Raw genomic sequence first — 14,545 nt, 5'->3', positions numbered from 1 at the left:
TATGACATAAGGCTTGCCAAAATGAATGGCGCTTCATGCAGCCTCAACAGCCTTGCCCACTGGAATGTGGAATGTCCGCTACGGCCGCAGGATAACAGCGCGCGGGACACTTGGACCTGTTGACTTTAATTCTCCTCAGTGACGCACAAACAAAATATTACAGCCGCAATTACTGCAAATGCAGCATGCAAGGCCTACAGGCTGATGAATGTTATCTCCTTGTCATACGTTTATCAAACTCCTTGTCTCCTTTTTGTTTTTTTATTGAAATATTTGCTGAAGCAGCAGCAGCACACATACTTAGTTGAGCATTTGCTATGCATTGCTGCGTGTCATATATTATTTTGGTGGGGGGAAGGGGGGGTTAGGCTGCTTCCGCCTCTGACAGAGATGCTCAGCTGCATTGGTGTAATCGGCAACACTGAGGCGATATGACTCGTTGGAATCGGGAAGGAAAAAAAAATGTCTCGGCTTTCCTTTAAATCAAGATAACATTTCAAAGTGTCCGCCTGCTCAAATGAGCAATACGGTGGCGCTAATCTCCATTGGCAGCTTTGCCGCAGTTTGTGGTGGGAATTCCTTCTTCCCAGAGGTCAGTCTCTCGCAGAGGTCAGTCTTATGCAGAGGACATCAGCCCTCGTCATTTGCTGACTTCCCAAAATGCGGTACTAATATTATATCTGCTGCCAGAAGGAAGCTGGGCTGGTGGGGATTTTCTTTATTACGCAAATTGTATACACACGCCTTAACCCCAGCACAACCTGGCTGAGGTGGCTGCGGATGATTAATCCGATGGACACATACGCCGAGAGATAAATGCCATGCTCCTTCATTATCTTGCAGTCACAAAGCAATATATATTATTTTTTTACAATTTATTGCTATTTTGTTCTGAAACACCACACACATTAAATTTGAGAATCGTGCACAAAATATACAATACTGATGAGAAGCCAATTTCAGGATGGTTAAGTTGGCTATAATGGAAGATAAGCAATATGAATTCAAAATGTGTTGATTGACCTGAAGCTTAGAGGCACTGAACAGAAGAGTTTGCGTTGTAGTCACTTACGTTAGGAAGCTTCACACACGTGAATAAACATGTATACACACCTGAACAATCTGTGGTGATGCTGCGTTTGGCAGTAGTGCACACGCAGAATAAACAATATTCCTCAACACATTCATCAGAAGAAGAAGAAGGCCCATTGCCGGAAACTTCGCCTGTAATATATAATTTATTTTAAGGCTACAGTGTGATTGACAAATGTGTTGAGTTTGTTGTTCATTTCAATACACGCTTATGTAACACGGAGGTCTAAGGTTAACCAACCAATCTAGTTTTCATATAACCTTCCGACAGGTGTTCGTTCTGGTTACATGGAATTAGATAGTTTTTTTATCTCCAACGCTAAACTTTATAATTTTTTGTTGAGCAAAAGGAATGGCGCAGATAATATGCATATTTACAAACTTGTATAAGGAGATCAACACAGTTTGTCACGGCTGAAAAGATGGTCAACATTTTGGGTTGGCAAAAGGAGCTGATGACTAATTTTATGTTATTCGGTTATTGCTAAGCACTCGTATTTGCTGTTTGTACTGATTTAGAGTTTTGTTTAAACAAAAATGTCAACTCATGTGATGAAAACAAAATTAGTGCTTCCTGTTGAAATGTCCCATATACTATCAAGCCTTCCTTGAGAATGAGATAAGCTCTTACCTGTTAAAATACAAACCTTAGTCTGTCTATCTACGTGTTTATTTGTCTTTCCATGTTTCTATCTGAGTAGCTTAGAACCCTGCTCAGACAGAGCTGACAAACATCATAAGTGTTCCGTGAATAAAATAAATATATATTTTTGTTATTTACGGAGTTTAGTTTAGTGCTCCATTAGCACAAATTTGAACAGCTGTCCACAATCATTGGCCTCCTGGCAGTAATTGATTAATTAAGCTAATTGCAATGCTGTAACAATACAGCAAATGTTAGCTTTGCCCTTGTGTTTATGTTGTGAAGACTGTCCATCTCACCACGGGTTCCCACAAAATCCATAAATTCATAGGAATGGCGAGATGTTAACTACCTCGCCTGGTATGCAGGAGGCCATGGGTTCGATCCCAACCCTGATACCTGCTGTATATTTAAAATTTGCATCTTCTCCCTGTGATCGCACGGATCTTCCTTCTGGTTTTTCCATTCACATTTAAAAACATGCGCTTAGATTATTTGGCTGCCATAAATTTCCGCATGATGACCCAAATTCGTCGTGCGATCATTTGTGGCCAGGTTGCTTCTGAAAAAGAGCTATATAGTGCAGAGTGGGCCTTATAGCTGGTGAAATAAAATAAAAACAGTAGTTTATAGTAAATATAAATGTATGATTATTTTTTTTTGGCCAGTGATGGATGGAGATTGTGGAGATTGCAGAGTATGTAAGAAGCTTTAAGCGATTATAAAAAGTGAATGTGAAAACACAGGTGTCCCAATAGTCCATTGAGCACGGTACTATGCTCATCCCCATTGCCAGCACTGGGTAAGTGGTAAAAAAGACACTTGCTCATAATTTGGGGCCCATCCACAATTCACTTTTTTTCTTTTAATAGACTTCAAGCGAAAGAGTCTCCCTGCTGAATTGACAGTGGGGTAGTGTTCGTCTGTATTGGTGGCTCTGAGCCAATTTAGTCCATGGGCCCCAGACTATATGTTTAATTTGCCGGTACCACCTGTTGTGATTTCTGACAAGGTCTATAACCATTGGTAATATTTTGATGTGATAACCACTGCAAAGGTTATCATACTTTAATTCACTTTTACAGGCCATATAATTCACTTTTATTGGCCGTATAAAAAAACGGTATCACTCAACTTTCGATTTCTTCAAGGGGGGAGTACCATTTTCTCCTCCTGCCCATGAACCAATGCTAGAAATTCTACATTCCTACAGCGGGGCGAGTGTATCCGTGGAACATGCGCTGTCGGTTTCCCCACAAAAAGGAAATAATTTTAACAATCACTTCGATAAATCATGGACTGAGTTGTCTCCTGACCAAGAGTTAAACTTAAAACTGTTCATATTCTTGGTTCTTTCGGTAAAGTCACGTAAAAGGGAAACAATCAAAAATTCTCACGACGTTTCGACTGCAACACAAGCAATCACCATCAGGTGTGATTTTGTTGTTTTGTATTTTTTTCTTATTTTATTGTTTCCCTTCTACGTGACTTTACCGAAAGAACCAAGAATATGAATCCCTGCAGTCACGAAAGCTTTAAATCAAAATTTAAAACCGTTCAGTTGTGAATTAAGCAGTTTAACTAACAGTATTGCCTGTCTGAACATAGAGATATTTCCTTACTGGTTAAATATTAACTATCATTGCACGGTATGCCTGGGTGATTGGGTGGACTACTGAACATCTGTGAAAATAGCTTTATAGCTCATCGGATTCCTCCAGTATACATACATATTTTGACTAATGCTGCCGAGCAGGGTATGGAGCCAGCATTGTTTCTATTCTGTGGCAGTTGAGTAAAACGGCGAGTAACGTGTTCTGAGTTGTTAAAGTTCCTGTGTGCAGTTTGATGAACTTGAGCCATCTACTGTGATTGGCCGAATGAGCTTCCCAACTTTCCCCAAACTATGTTTCGAGGAGACAGAGTGATGAGGTCTGATCAGCTGTGTGTGGCTGATGGGAGGCCCGCTATGTCCATTGATGGGAATTCACTGAACACAGTTTAAATGCTTACATATTTAGTGTTTATTGATATGTGATTTTACAACTTAGATATTATTTTCTTTAGCAGGAATATCTCTAATTTTGTTCACGTACATGGATTTGGCTATTTTTTATGACCACTACCTTCAAAGTCCCAACAGCAGGGAATGTACCAGAGCATTTGCCTCACTTTCAGAGGGTTGTGGGTTCAGATCCCTGCCAGCTGACAGCTCAAGCTATCATCCATCCTGGATTGATTAAATTGATACGGAACTACTTTCTGTGAAGGTGACATCTGGTGTCCTGACGGGCGACTGACCTCTACCATGGAAATTAGGAATGGTATACTGCTAGCTCATGGCCGTAAACACACTGACCCATGAAAACCTTTTGATGTTTGTCTGTTGTATGCTACAATGCACGCTTCAATGTTCCTAGTCATGCAGGAAGTTAATTCAATGTCTCTGTGCTGCCATCAGCACCCTATCACGTGCATAAAATGCATTCTTGGCGACGACATCTACTTGATGTTGCTTGCTGTCCTGTAAAATCTGCTTCCCGTCATTGCTCGCAGACTTCCAGACGAATGCGCTTTCTCCGTTTCCTCCCGCAGGCCACGGACGCGCAGGAGGTGAAATTCATCGGCGCCGTTCAGATTCACGATGAAATTGTCGTCAGGGCCAAAGCACGAATCCGAGTTGTTCTGGAAAACAACAGCCCCGGGCCCTCACGGTGAGAATCCGCAACCCGGAATGAAAGCGCCCCTCCTGGGCTTTCATCAATATTCACAGTTGCCACTCTTTGTTGCAACAACGTTTGCAAGATGGATCGAGCAGGAATTTAATATCGCGAGCTGACGCGCCGGTTTTAATTTGTGCCGCCTTTAAGCAACTCGATCTCGAAGGAGGTTTTTGGGTGGCACGCCAGAGCGTTGGGGTTGCACCGCATGCCTCAGGTACGGTGGGGTCACAAGTTCAAAAAGGGCCAACTTCTTCGCTAGGTTTATTGGAGAGAGCGGCATTAAGCAACTCTGTTGCACACATTATCAAGTGTGTGATTGACATGCAGGCAGCGTAGTGGGTGCTTTCGCAGTCGGAATTCGCCAGAGGTTTAAAGGTTTATAGGCCACACAATTGAGAGCCATATTTAAGGGAATTCTACTCACCGACTCCTCTGTTCGCAGTTTCACAGTAGAATTGTTAATCGATCTCACAAAGTTCAAAAAGCGCCATATAACCTACCCATTGCTTCCTTCCTTCTGCCAGATGCTGTAGATGGTGCTCATTGCCACCCGACAATCTAAGCACCACCCTTACTGGTTCATCATCACCACCGTCTGGCACTGAACTTTGGTTCCCACTGCAGTGCCTGTCCCAGTGACCTGCCCCCTTTTATTTTGCACACGCGTCCCATCCATCTCCCTGATGAATGTCTTTTTTGACGTGATCTTTCCCTAACTTTTTATGTTACTATCCTTTTCCTGTCTTAAAAATGCGTAATGTCTTCCACGTGCATTGATATACAAAGGCCATACGCTTTTTTGTCTTCTTGTATTTATTTAAAATAACAGTACCGTGTGCTGTATATTATTATCATCACACTACTCTCTGAGTACGTCGTCTTAACAAACTTAACACACCGCGTGCGTATTTAAAAGGCCCTGTTGCTATGGTGACAGGCACTGGGCATTAGTTGAGCGCTCATTTACATTTAGCAGAGGTAAGAAGAATCCATCTTCTTGCATTTCCCCAGAAATTTCAACGCGCTTATTTTTTTTTCTATAATCGTGACAGCGACGTGTACAGGTAATGACACGTGTCCAGGTCGTAAGCCGCAGTCTCTCGGATGCAAATCATCCTGTGTCAGTCCCCGAAAGTGGTGAGAGCCCTCCCGGTCCAAACACAGATGCTCGTCACCCATTATGCGGGACAGACGCTGGACTGAAATGTCATTGGTCGTTTACCCCAAGGCTCTACACTGCTCCTCACACTGCCCTTTTTAAATTCCAATTTTAAAATAAATTAAATATTTACATATTTGAGATTACGTTTTCACTTTTCCATTTTCCCGTAATTGTTATGTCAGTGCCAATTAATTAGCAAGTGCATATATATTGCAATTTGAATCCCATACCAACGACACAATAACCATGACTTATCCTGGCAAATGGCATAGCAACATTCCCTTCAGCACCACATGCAGTAAACATCTGTTCTTTGTAAGGCAAACTGAGTCTAATGCGTATTTAACTCAGTTTCTGATGCCACTATCCTTGAAGCTAGCTGCCACTGAGTGAAGCACTCGCTTTTGTACGGGATGCTTGTGAGGGGTGATGGCTTGTGCCGTTAATATTGACTCAGCAGTGCTCATCAAACTCACTTCACATGAGTTTTTTGTGGGGTTGTTTTTATTTTTGTTACCCAGGGGGGAGGTAATGCCAATTTATGTCTGTCCAAAACTCTTGCTCGAAACTCGGCGTCTCAGAAGTGCCATCCCATAATCATGGCTTGGACATTGCCCCCCTGAGCCAATGCGTAGCCTTGGCTGTGTATTTATTTGCACAGCATTTATTAGACTGTTTTTGCATGCTGATTACCATACGCTTTAGCTGTGCTCTCAGCATCCAGGGCATGGAAACTTAATCTTTTTTTTTTACCGCAATTCTTCCTTTGACAGTCGAGCCAAACTTCGGATTGTGTACATAACCACAGAAATATACATTTAGCAGCCCCTGGCCATTCACTGGCCTGCAGCTTACTTTATATTTAGCTGCCCACCCGTGTTGAGGATTCCGTCTACTGGCCTGACCGTGTCATCCCTTCCACACCGCCGTGTTCCACCACGGCACTGCGGGTCACGACTCTTTTCCTTCTGCGTCTTCTCCTCGCACTGCTCCACTTTGAAATTCCCTTCCACGGTCTCTGTGAACCCAAAGCGTTATAACCCTTACTCAAATCAACAATTGTAGTAACTCTTATCCATTGCAACTTTAATGCCGATGTTTGTTGCTGGACGCTCGGTGATACGATACTTTGGCCTTGTGTTCAGGCTTCAGTCGTTACTCTGATGAGGAAGCAAAGCATGTGCCTGATTGGTGTCATGAGTCAATATTCATTTTCAACAAGCTTGCGTTTGATGCTCATGATTAATAACATTATTATTCAACTCTTAAATTAATTCCAATGAATTAGGCAAAATATGTCCAGCTGCGAGGTTTGCTTTAAAATGACCGCATAATTTTGTATTATTATTGCTGTTGATTATTATTGCTGTTGATCATCAAACTTGGGTTGGAATTTAATTGAAATGAATTTTTTTATAACTACATTTTTAGATATATATTTTTAAAGAGTGTAATGTTAAAGCCAATTACTTGTAATGCAGTTGAGGTGCACCGCAGTGGCAATATGCTAACTACCTCGCCTGGTATACAGGAGGTCGTGGGTTCGATCCTAACCCTGACCCTGATACGTGTATATTCGGAGTTTGCATGTTCACTCCATGGTCGCGTGGATTCTTCTGCAGGTCCTTCGGTTTTTCCCTCCACTTTTAGAATCAACATCCATTCAGAGTATTTGGCTGCAATAAATGAACCTTATGGCGGGACCTCGGGGTCCCATAAGCCCCCCGGCTCTCGCATAAACTGCGATGCGACGTCATTTTATTTCTGTTGAAGGCGAACGACACGGCATTCTATTCCTCTCGACGAGCTCTACACGATGCGCTAATCAAAGTTTAAAAGTTTTGTTTATGACTACGGCAATTTTGCTTGGTGAAGAACGAGAGGATGATTCCTGCTAGGTCGTTTATGTGCGCGGTGGGACGGAGTCGCCAAAAAGAAGGAAATTAATTACGATTTTGGCTTCCGTTGGGACCCCGGGGTCCCGCCATAAGGTTCAAATCTCCACGTGATAAACCACTTTGTTGAGCTGTCATTTATGGCCAGGTTGCTTCTGAAAAAGAGCTATGCAACGCAGTGGGCCTTACCTGGCAAAATAAAAAAATAGTGAGTGAAATAGTTAGAGTACTGCCCCACATTCATTTGAGCGGGGGGGGGGGGGGGGCACAATTCGGATGTCATTCATGTTGCGTAAGACGACAATGGGTGCCCGGCAGCAAGGAGGACCTGGGTTCAATTCCCGACTCAGGCACCTTTCTGCCTGCATCTTTTTCCTCTGGATTCTCAGGATTCCTCCCGTAGTAAAAAAATAGGGAAGCAGTGTAGCTGCTATTGACCAAAATAGCCCAATGATAAATAAATAAATACCTGAAAATTACTCAATTGGGATTACAAACAGCAGCAACATCGCCCCCTTGTGCGACAACTTAGCAGTACCCTCCCGAAAAAGAGTCTCAGAGACTCAGTGAGGCTTTCCTGGGCAAACAAGTGTAGTAATAATAATAGAGACCATTTCCAAAACTGTTTGGTGCAAAGCCACCTATATTGGTTAAACACATTATACGTTGTACCATGTTTCTGCTGTTCATAAATTATAAGCACGTTTCAGCCACCACATGAATCAGCCCGTTGTTTTGAGGAGGATGATGATGATGATGGAGCAATGAAATCAGCTCATGTGGAGGTCCCAGGTGCATTGTCACATCACACGATTGTGGGAAATGATGACGGCTTGGGAGGCCTTCATCCAGCAGGGGATTGATCATTGATGATGTAATGATGTTGATCACGGCGATGTCAACAATGTGTCAGTCGAACCCCTTTTAAAATTATGACGACGATGGCGATGACGATGACGACGATGACAATGATGACGGTGGCGACGACGACGATGATGATGATGATGATGGCAATGACGACGCTGGCGATGACAATGACGGGATGACGACGACAATGATGATGACCACGATGACGGTGATGGTGACGTCGATGGGCGATGACGACGACGACGCTTACGACGACGATGACGACGACGATGATGAGGTCGGCAATAACGACGATGCTGTCGGCGTGCCCCCAATGCCAGGTACCGCTCCGTGTACGGCCACTTCGCATACCTGCTGAACGGCGGCGCGGGGGCCCGGGCTCAGGCCCTCACGAGCCGCGAGCCGCCCAACCTGGTCGCGTCGGCGCGCGAGATCCAGCGCCTGCGCTCGCTGGCGGGCGCCGCCTCGTCGCTGCCCACCGCCGTGCCCCTGCGCCTCTTCCTGCTCGACTGCTCCACGCTCAACCAGGTGGCACGCTCGTAGAGAGCCGCGACTACCACCGTACACGACGACGTTATACATGACCCACGTGAACACCGTCTCCCCACCCTCCCCCCCCCCCCCCCCCCTCCTCTGGTCTTCGCACCTGATAGGCTCGCAGTGATGACATCACCTTTACTCCTCTCTTTAAGAGGAGAAGACAAGAGGGGTCCATCGCAGTTCTGGCCAATCGCATGATGAGGCTGGTTGCAATCGCCAGCGAATTGTCGTACTCAGATTGTAAATATTGCGGGTTTACTCTCCAACACACTGGTGTGCTGAAGTAGTAATGAATTTGGCACATTTTGTATACGCGACAAACCTCACTAATTGGCGGTGTCGGGTGACGGTGGATTTAAAGACACATTCATATTTAAGTGATCTAACCCTAAAACATCTTTTTTTACGGATGATATTGGTCGTGAAAGCCTACCACGTGTTAAACTGACGACTTAGACGTCTAACCTTCTAGCGCCGACGAGAACTGCGCTCGTAGATACGTGCCGAGGTGATCCCGCGCATGCACGTGGTGGAGGGGACGCGGTGGCGAGATGTTCACTACCTCATCTGGTATACAGGAGGTCGTGGGTTCAATTCTGACCCTGACGCCTGTATGTTCGGAGTTTGCGTGTCTTTTTCCCCGTGGTCACATGGATTTTTCTCCGGGTCCTCTGGTGTTTATGAACGTAAGTTCGAAGTATTTTGGCTGCTATAAATGTCCACAAGATAAGCCACTTCGTTGAGCTATCATTTGTGATATCCAGGTCGCTTCTGAAAAAGAGCTACATAGCTCAGCGGGCCTTATCTGGTAAAATTGTAATATTTAGAGTTTTTTTTACACGTGCTTACGTTCCTATGCCAGCGGTTTTTGGTTCGCACAATACCCACCACAGAAAAGGTGTCTTTTAAAGCCACGAGCCTAGCGCTGACGACTACTGACCTCCCCCACTCCCGTTTGTGCAGGGAGATTTCCGGGTGTCATTCATGTTGTGTCACGAAGGTTATTCTCACTGCTGTGGCCGGTCTGTATCAGGTAATGGTTTAGATAGACCACTTGAGCATAGATGAGGCCTCTGGCTCAGGATCTACCGTATTCTTAGGTTTATAAGAATGCCCCCGAAAGGTAATACGCACACCAGGCATGTACCCGGTGTCAATAAAGTTACACAAAGACAAGGATACCCCCTTGTAGCCTTAAAAGACGGTCGGGGAGAGTGCTGTTAGCGAGGACCGATGGAGACTGGCACGGTGCATGAGGTGGCCAGCACCATTCCCGACCTACCTTTGTCGCCCAGTGGTAGTCCTTGCACATCGCTCCAGGTACTCATACAAGGCTCGGTCGACCTAGGGGAGGCCCAGGACCGGTTCAGATATTCGTCACTGGTGTTTGCCGTGAGCGGGAATCGAGCTCGGGTCGCTGTGCTCATAGCACAGTGCAGATCTGGTCACACACACACACATACACGTCTTATAAGATGCACCCAAAAATATGTTTTTTTAAACATGGAGCCAAATGTGTAAATATAATATCGACACAGGAGAGATAATGGGTTTTGTGAATCCCCGACTTGGATTTGAATTTGTGACCTCATTGCGAGTCAAACTCGGTAACCGCAGTCACACCTGGCCCGCTGATGGGTCGGAGATCAGCAGCAGTTCTGCCGGCAGCCTGCTCCTGACTATGTTAATGGGGAATTTCTACCGCTTGAAAGGATACACTGCGAGTTTATTTTCACTCTCAAATGATTTCTGATGTTTTGCTTTTGGCCTATTCCTGCTTAATTCGGATACTGTTAAGGCTGCAATTTGTAAATGGGTATTATCTTTACATTTTTCAACCTCCTGTACTACGTATGAAGTGTTGTATAAGAGAGGCTGATTGAAGTGACTCCAAGAAAACGACGCAGTCTCATTTTCCCTTGCCTCTTCTCCGACGTAGTGTGATTTGTGACTGACTGTACGAGTTCCAAATGGACAATTCTTCATCTCGATTCGTGACTCTAATATAGCGCAGTTGGGATATGGTGGATGACGAACATCAACAGTGTAACCCACACTTTGCTCAAGCAATTTCTCATCGCTGTTAACATCTCGGAGCCAATGGTGGTAACTTCACATTTCCATGGTCTATGCCAGTCTACATGTAAGGATATCTACTTTTGACTACCCACAAAAATGTATTCACTTTATCAGTCTTATAGGGATAATTGGCTGTCAACATTTGACGGGAACTTTAATCCCCATCTTTCAGATTAATGCAACAAACCTTGCTTGACAATTGAAGCTAACATCTCAAATATTCACCTACAAACTCTTAATTCGCAATCCACAATACGCGCGCGCCCCGTATTTCGACAGCATCATCGCCCGCCCACTCCCACTCTCCGCACGGTCCGCGCTCGTGCAGCAGCAGCAGCAGCGGCGGCAGCGGCGGTGGCGCGTTGCCCCTCCTCGTGAGCCCGACGGCGCCTGGCCCCACCTCGTCACCATCCGCATTCGCTCCTCCTTGCGTCCACCCACCACCGGCCAGCTTGCGCGGCCACCACTCTGCGCTCGGGGCCGCCGTTGCTTAATCTCTCGCGACACGTGACGTTGCGGCCAGAGAGGAAGCCAAAGCCGCATCCCTTGCCCTCCCTCGACCGCATTCACCCTCGCTGAATTTCCTGCCGTCTTGGCTCCCCGGAATCAGCTTTTTAGTAAATTCGCTTCTGCGCTCGGGAGGGTGGATTTGAAGGGGGGTTGGCGGGAGGAGGTGGCGAAAGCGAACTCAGATGTCTATAAAAAGCCCGAGAAGCTATGAACTTCGTGTGACCCATAGCAGCGGTGCAACACGCACAGTTACATATATATTAACACAGACACTTACGTAAACGCTCCTTCGCTCTGCCATGGAACAAGATATTTCTTTTATTTTTAGCACAAGCGTTGCTTCTGTCACTTACCACCTCTGGACATAAACCTTTTTTAATGACGTTACGCACTGCGATGCATTGCCAGTTTCATTTATATGCCATAATATTTAATAGAATGACCAGGTCGTAAAACCCATGGTCCTATTTTCTGCTCAAAAGAAAATCTTCAAAAACATCTTCATTGGTTTTGTTTCTTCATCTTTCCAAGGTCATCACCAACGTATCCTGCGTTGCACTTACCCAACTTTACTGTGTCATGGATATGCAGATGCCTTCTTGATTACTATCCCTTACCAAGGGCATTTGTTAGCCTCTGTCAACAGTGTCAAGGCGTTTGCGTGATGCTTTATGCTCCTTTACGAGATCGAGTGGTGCTATCATTTGAGTATTCGACGCACGGAAGGATGCAAGTTCAACTCCTGGGTGTTGGGTCGACTTGGCCAATTATTCCTCCATGGCTATATAAAATGAGTACCGCTTTGTGGGAAATTTTCAGATTTAGGCCATCCAACAGAGATCAGCATTGACCCACACTTTTAGACACATTGATTTGTTGACTTTTGTCACCCAACACAGGCACAGATTGTGGCGCAGTGGTTTAGTATACTGTTCTGTGAACCCAGCCACCCAAGTTCAATCTCAGGCCTTGGCTACCCTGGGCTCCATATTTCACCAGGCCATGCTGACAGTTGGCTACATACAGCGCCAAAGGAGTTCAACGTACATACAAATGAGTTAAAACAACCCCGTTTAAAGTTCTGTTCGGGCATTGCTGTGGTCAACCCCCATTGTACATCCGTGATCAATATAATGGGTACCAGTATGAAAGAAGCAAGGGTGGGTTCTTCTATGGATGGACCGGCTCCTGTCCAGGGATTTTTTTGCCACCACTGCTTCAGGATCTCAAACAGAACCAAGTGCTGCCCAATTGCGTCTTTTGAGCAGTGAATGCTTACACTTATTTTTGAATATAAATGATTGCTCTTTTGAGTTCATGTTAGTGTTCTTTCATTTAATTAGGCGTTGTCCCATTATTATTTACAATCTCTTTGGAAAGGTCATTCCTGAGTAAGAGTAGTTTATTGATTGCAGTTATTCTTACGAGTATACCATTTACTGCTGGTATTCGGATTTTGTCCAATTTAAGAAAAGAAAAACGTTTTTTGAGCAATTGCCACATGTTGGAATTCATCTATACACACGAGAGGGTGGCAATCGGGCTCTGACTCCTAAGTCAAAGTCAAAAGGTCTTCCAGCTCAAAACGATCAATGGATGGCAATCATCTCTATTGAGTGCCTTGAACCAATGTCTCCCCAGTGAGGATGTTTACACATCGCACCAGCTACTCACTTGAGGCTGAGTCGACTTAGGGAAGACCCAGGACCGGATCAGACCATCGTCACTGGCGTTGGCCGCGAGCGGGAATCAAACTCGGGTCACTGCCGGGTTCGTATCTCAGCGCGCTAACCGCTGCACTGCCCCCCCCCCCCCCCCCCACCGACACTTGGTAGAGACGGACCAAGCACATGCACAGACACTTTTCCATATGGATGGGATGTTTGAAAAAAAAGTGCCGTCCTCTCTTCAAACCCCCCCGCCAAAAAGAGAAAGCCACAGCACCACAACAAAACCTTAGGGCTTCTGTAATGTCCACAGGGTCACGCTTGACGTGGTTATTGATTTTTTTTTTGCGACAACGTCTGAGACGGCTCACGCTCCTCCAATCATCCTCGCTGGCGTGCAGCCCTTCCAGCCGCCCCCCCCCCCCCCCAGTTCTCCGTCTTTATTCAAGCGCGAACGCTCGCGTGGCCCTGTGTCAGCTCGTCTCTGCGACAGGTTTTTCCGTAAAAAAAAAAAATCACCGGGGCCAAACCTCGCTCGCCGTTTCCCCCGCTAACGGCGGCGGCGGCGGCGGCCGGGCAGCTAAGGCGGGTGCACGTATGATGATGTCGTTGGCAGCAGCAGCAGCCCTGAGCCAGCGGTGAAAATCCCGCTGTCCTATTGACAGCCATTCTGGTTTTAATGCACCCGTATTTGTCAATATTCAGTCACTTTTCGTGGGGGCAGTGGGGGGGAGAGGAGAGGGGGGGGGGGTGAATAATAGGAGAAAGAAGCTTGCACACACACAAACGCATGTCTTGGGAAATCGCATCGACAGCCGAACAGATACTCTTCTAATTCGCTGCATCAGACTTTATATATATTGTGAAGGTCTCTGTAGAGCTAACAATACAGTTCCCTGTGCTGGCAATCTAGATGTAACCCTTGACCCTAGGAAAATCCAGGCATATTTGTCCAACACCTCTGCGATTACGGTGCAAAACCAGGACATGCTGCTTCATTAGCAGCGGCTTTTATCAGCATTGCGGGCGCATGCTTAGCAAACCAGGGGACGAGTGATGCAAGCCTTGAATGTTTCATTACTTTGTGTGTGGGGTGACCTCAGCTAACTTGTGCATCGCAATTGTTTATTTCCGTGCCAATTCTCAGAGTGCAGCGGGTGCACTCAGCAGGGGAGGCAATTCAGCTTCTATTGCGTTCACGCTTTGCACAAAGGGCCTCACTTATTGCCCTCTAAAGGGGGGGGGGGGGCTGTTAAAATAATGAAATATTGTGTCATTGTCCTTTTATATATATAAACACATCCACTCACCGTGGAGTTCGATGCTAGGTAACGAGCACTTGCTGTAAACCCCCATTTTCAGGATAT

At 45.6% G+C, this 14,545-nt stretch overlaps 1 protein-coding gene across 4 annotated transcripts in view; it reads left to right on the top strand.

Annotated features, from left to right (window-relative positions):
• The window catches only part of LOC116942267 (dynein axonemal heavy chain 3-like), an 859,832-nt gene that overhangs the window by 333,051 nt on the left and 512,236 nt on the right, over positions 1-14,545 (top strand). For all 4 annotated transcript variants that reach the window (XM_032953964.2, XM_032953963.2, XM_032953966.2 and 1 more), the window contains 2 exons: positions 4,331-4,449; positions 8,703-8,910. In XM_032953964.2, coding sequence (XP_032809855.2) covers positions 4,331-4,449; positions 8,703-8,910 — 327 coding nt within the window. The remainder of the gene's footprint in view (positions 1-4,330; positions 4,450-8,702; positions 8,911-14,545) is intronic.

Source organism: Petromyzon marinus, chromosome 14, assembly GCF_048934315.1.
Source record: "Petromyzon marinus isolate PM22_M1 ecotype Great Lakes invasive population chromosome 14, UKy_Petmar_22M1.pri1.0, whole genome shotgun sequence".
Lineage (NCBI taxonomy): Eukaryota > Metazoa > Chordata > Hyperoartia > Petromyzontiformes > Petromyzontidae > Petromyzon > Petromyzon marinus.
The sequence above is the reverse complement of the archived record's forward strand: the minus strand, read 5'-3'. Positions and strand labels throughout refer to the sequence as shown.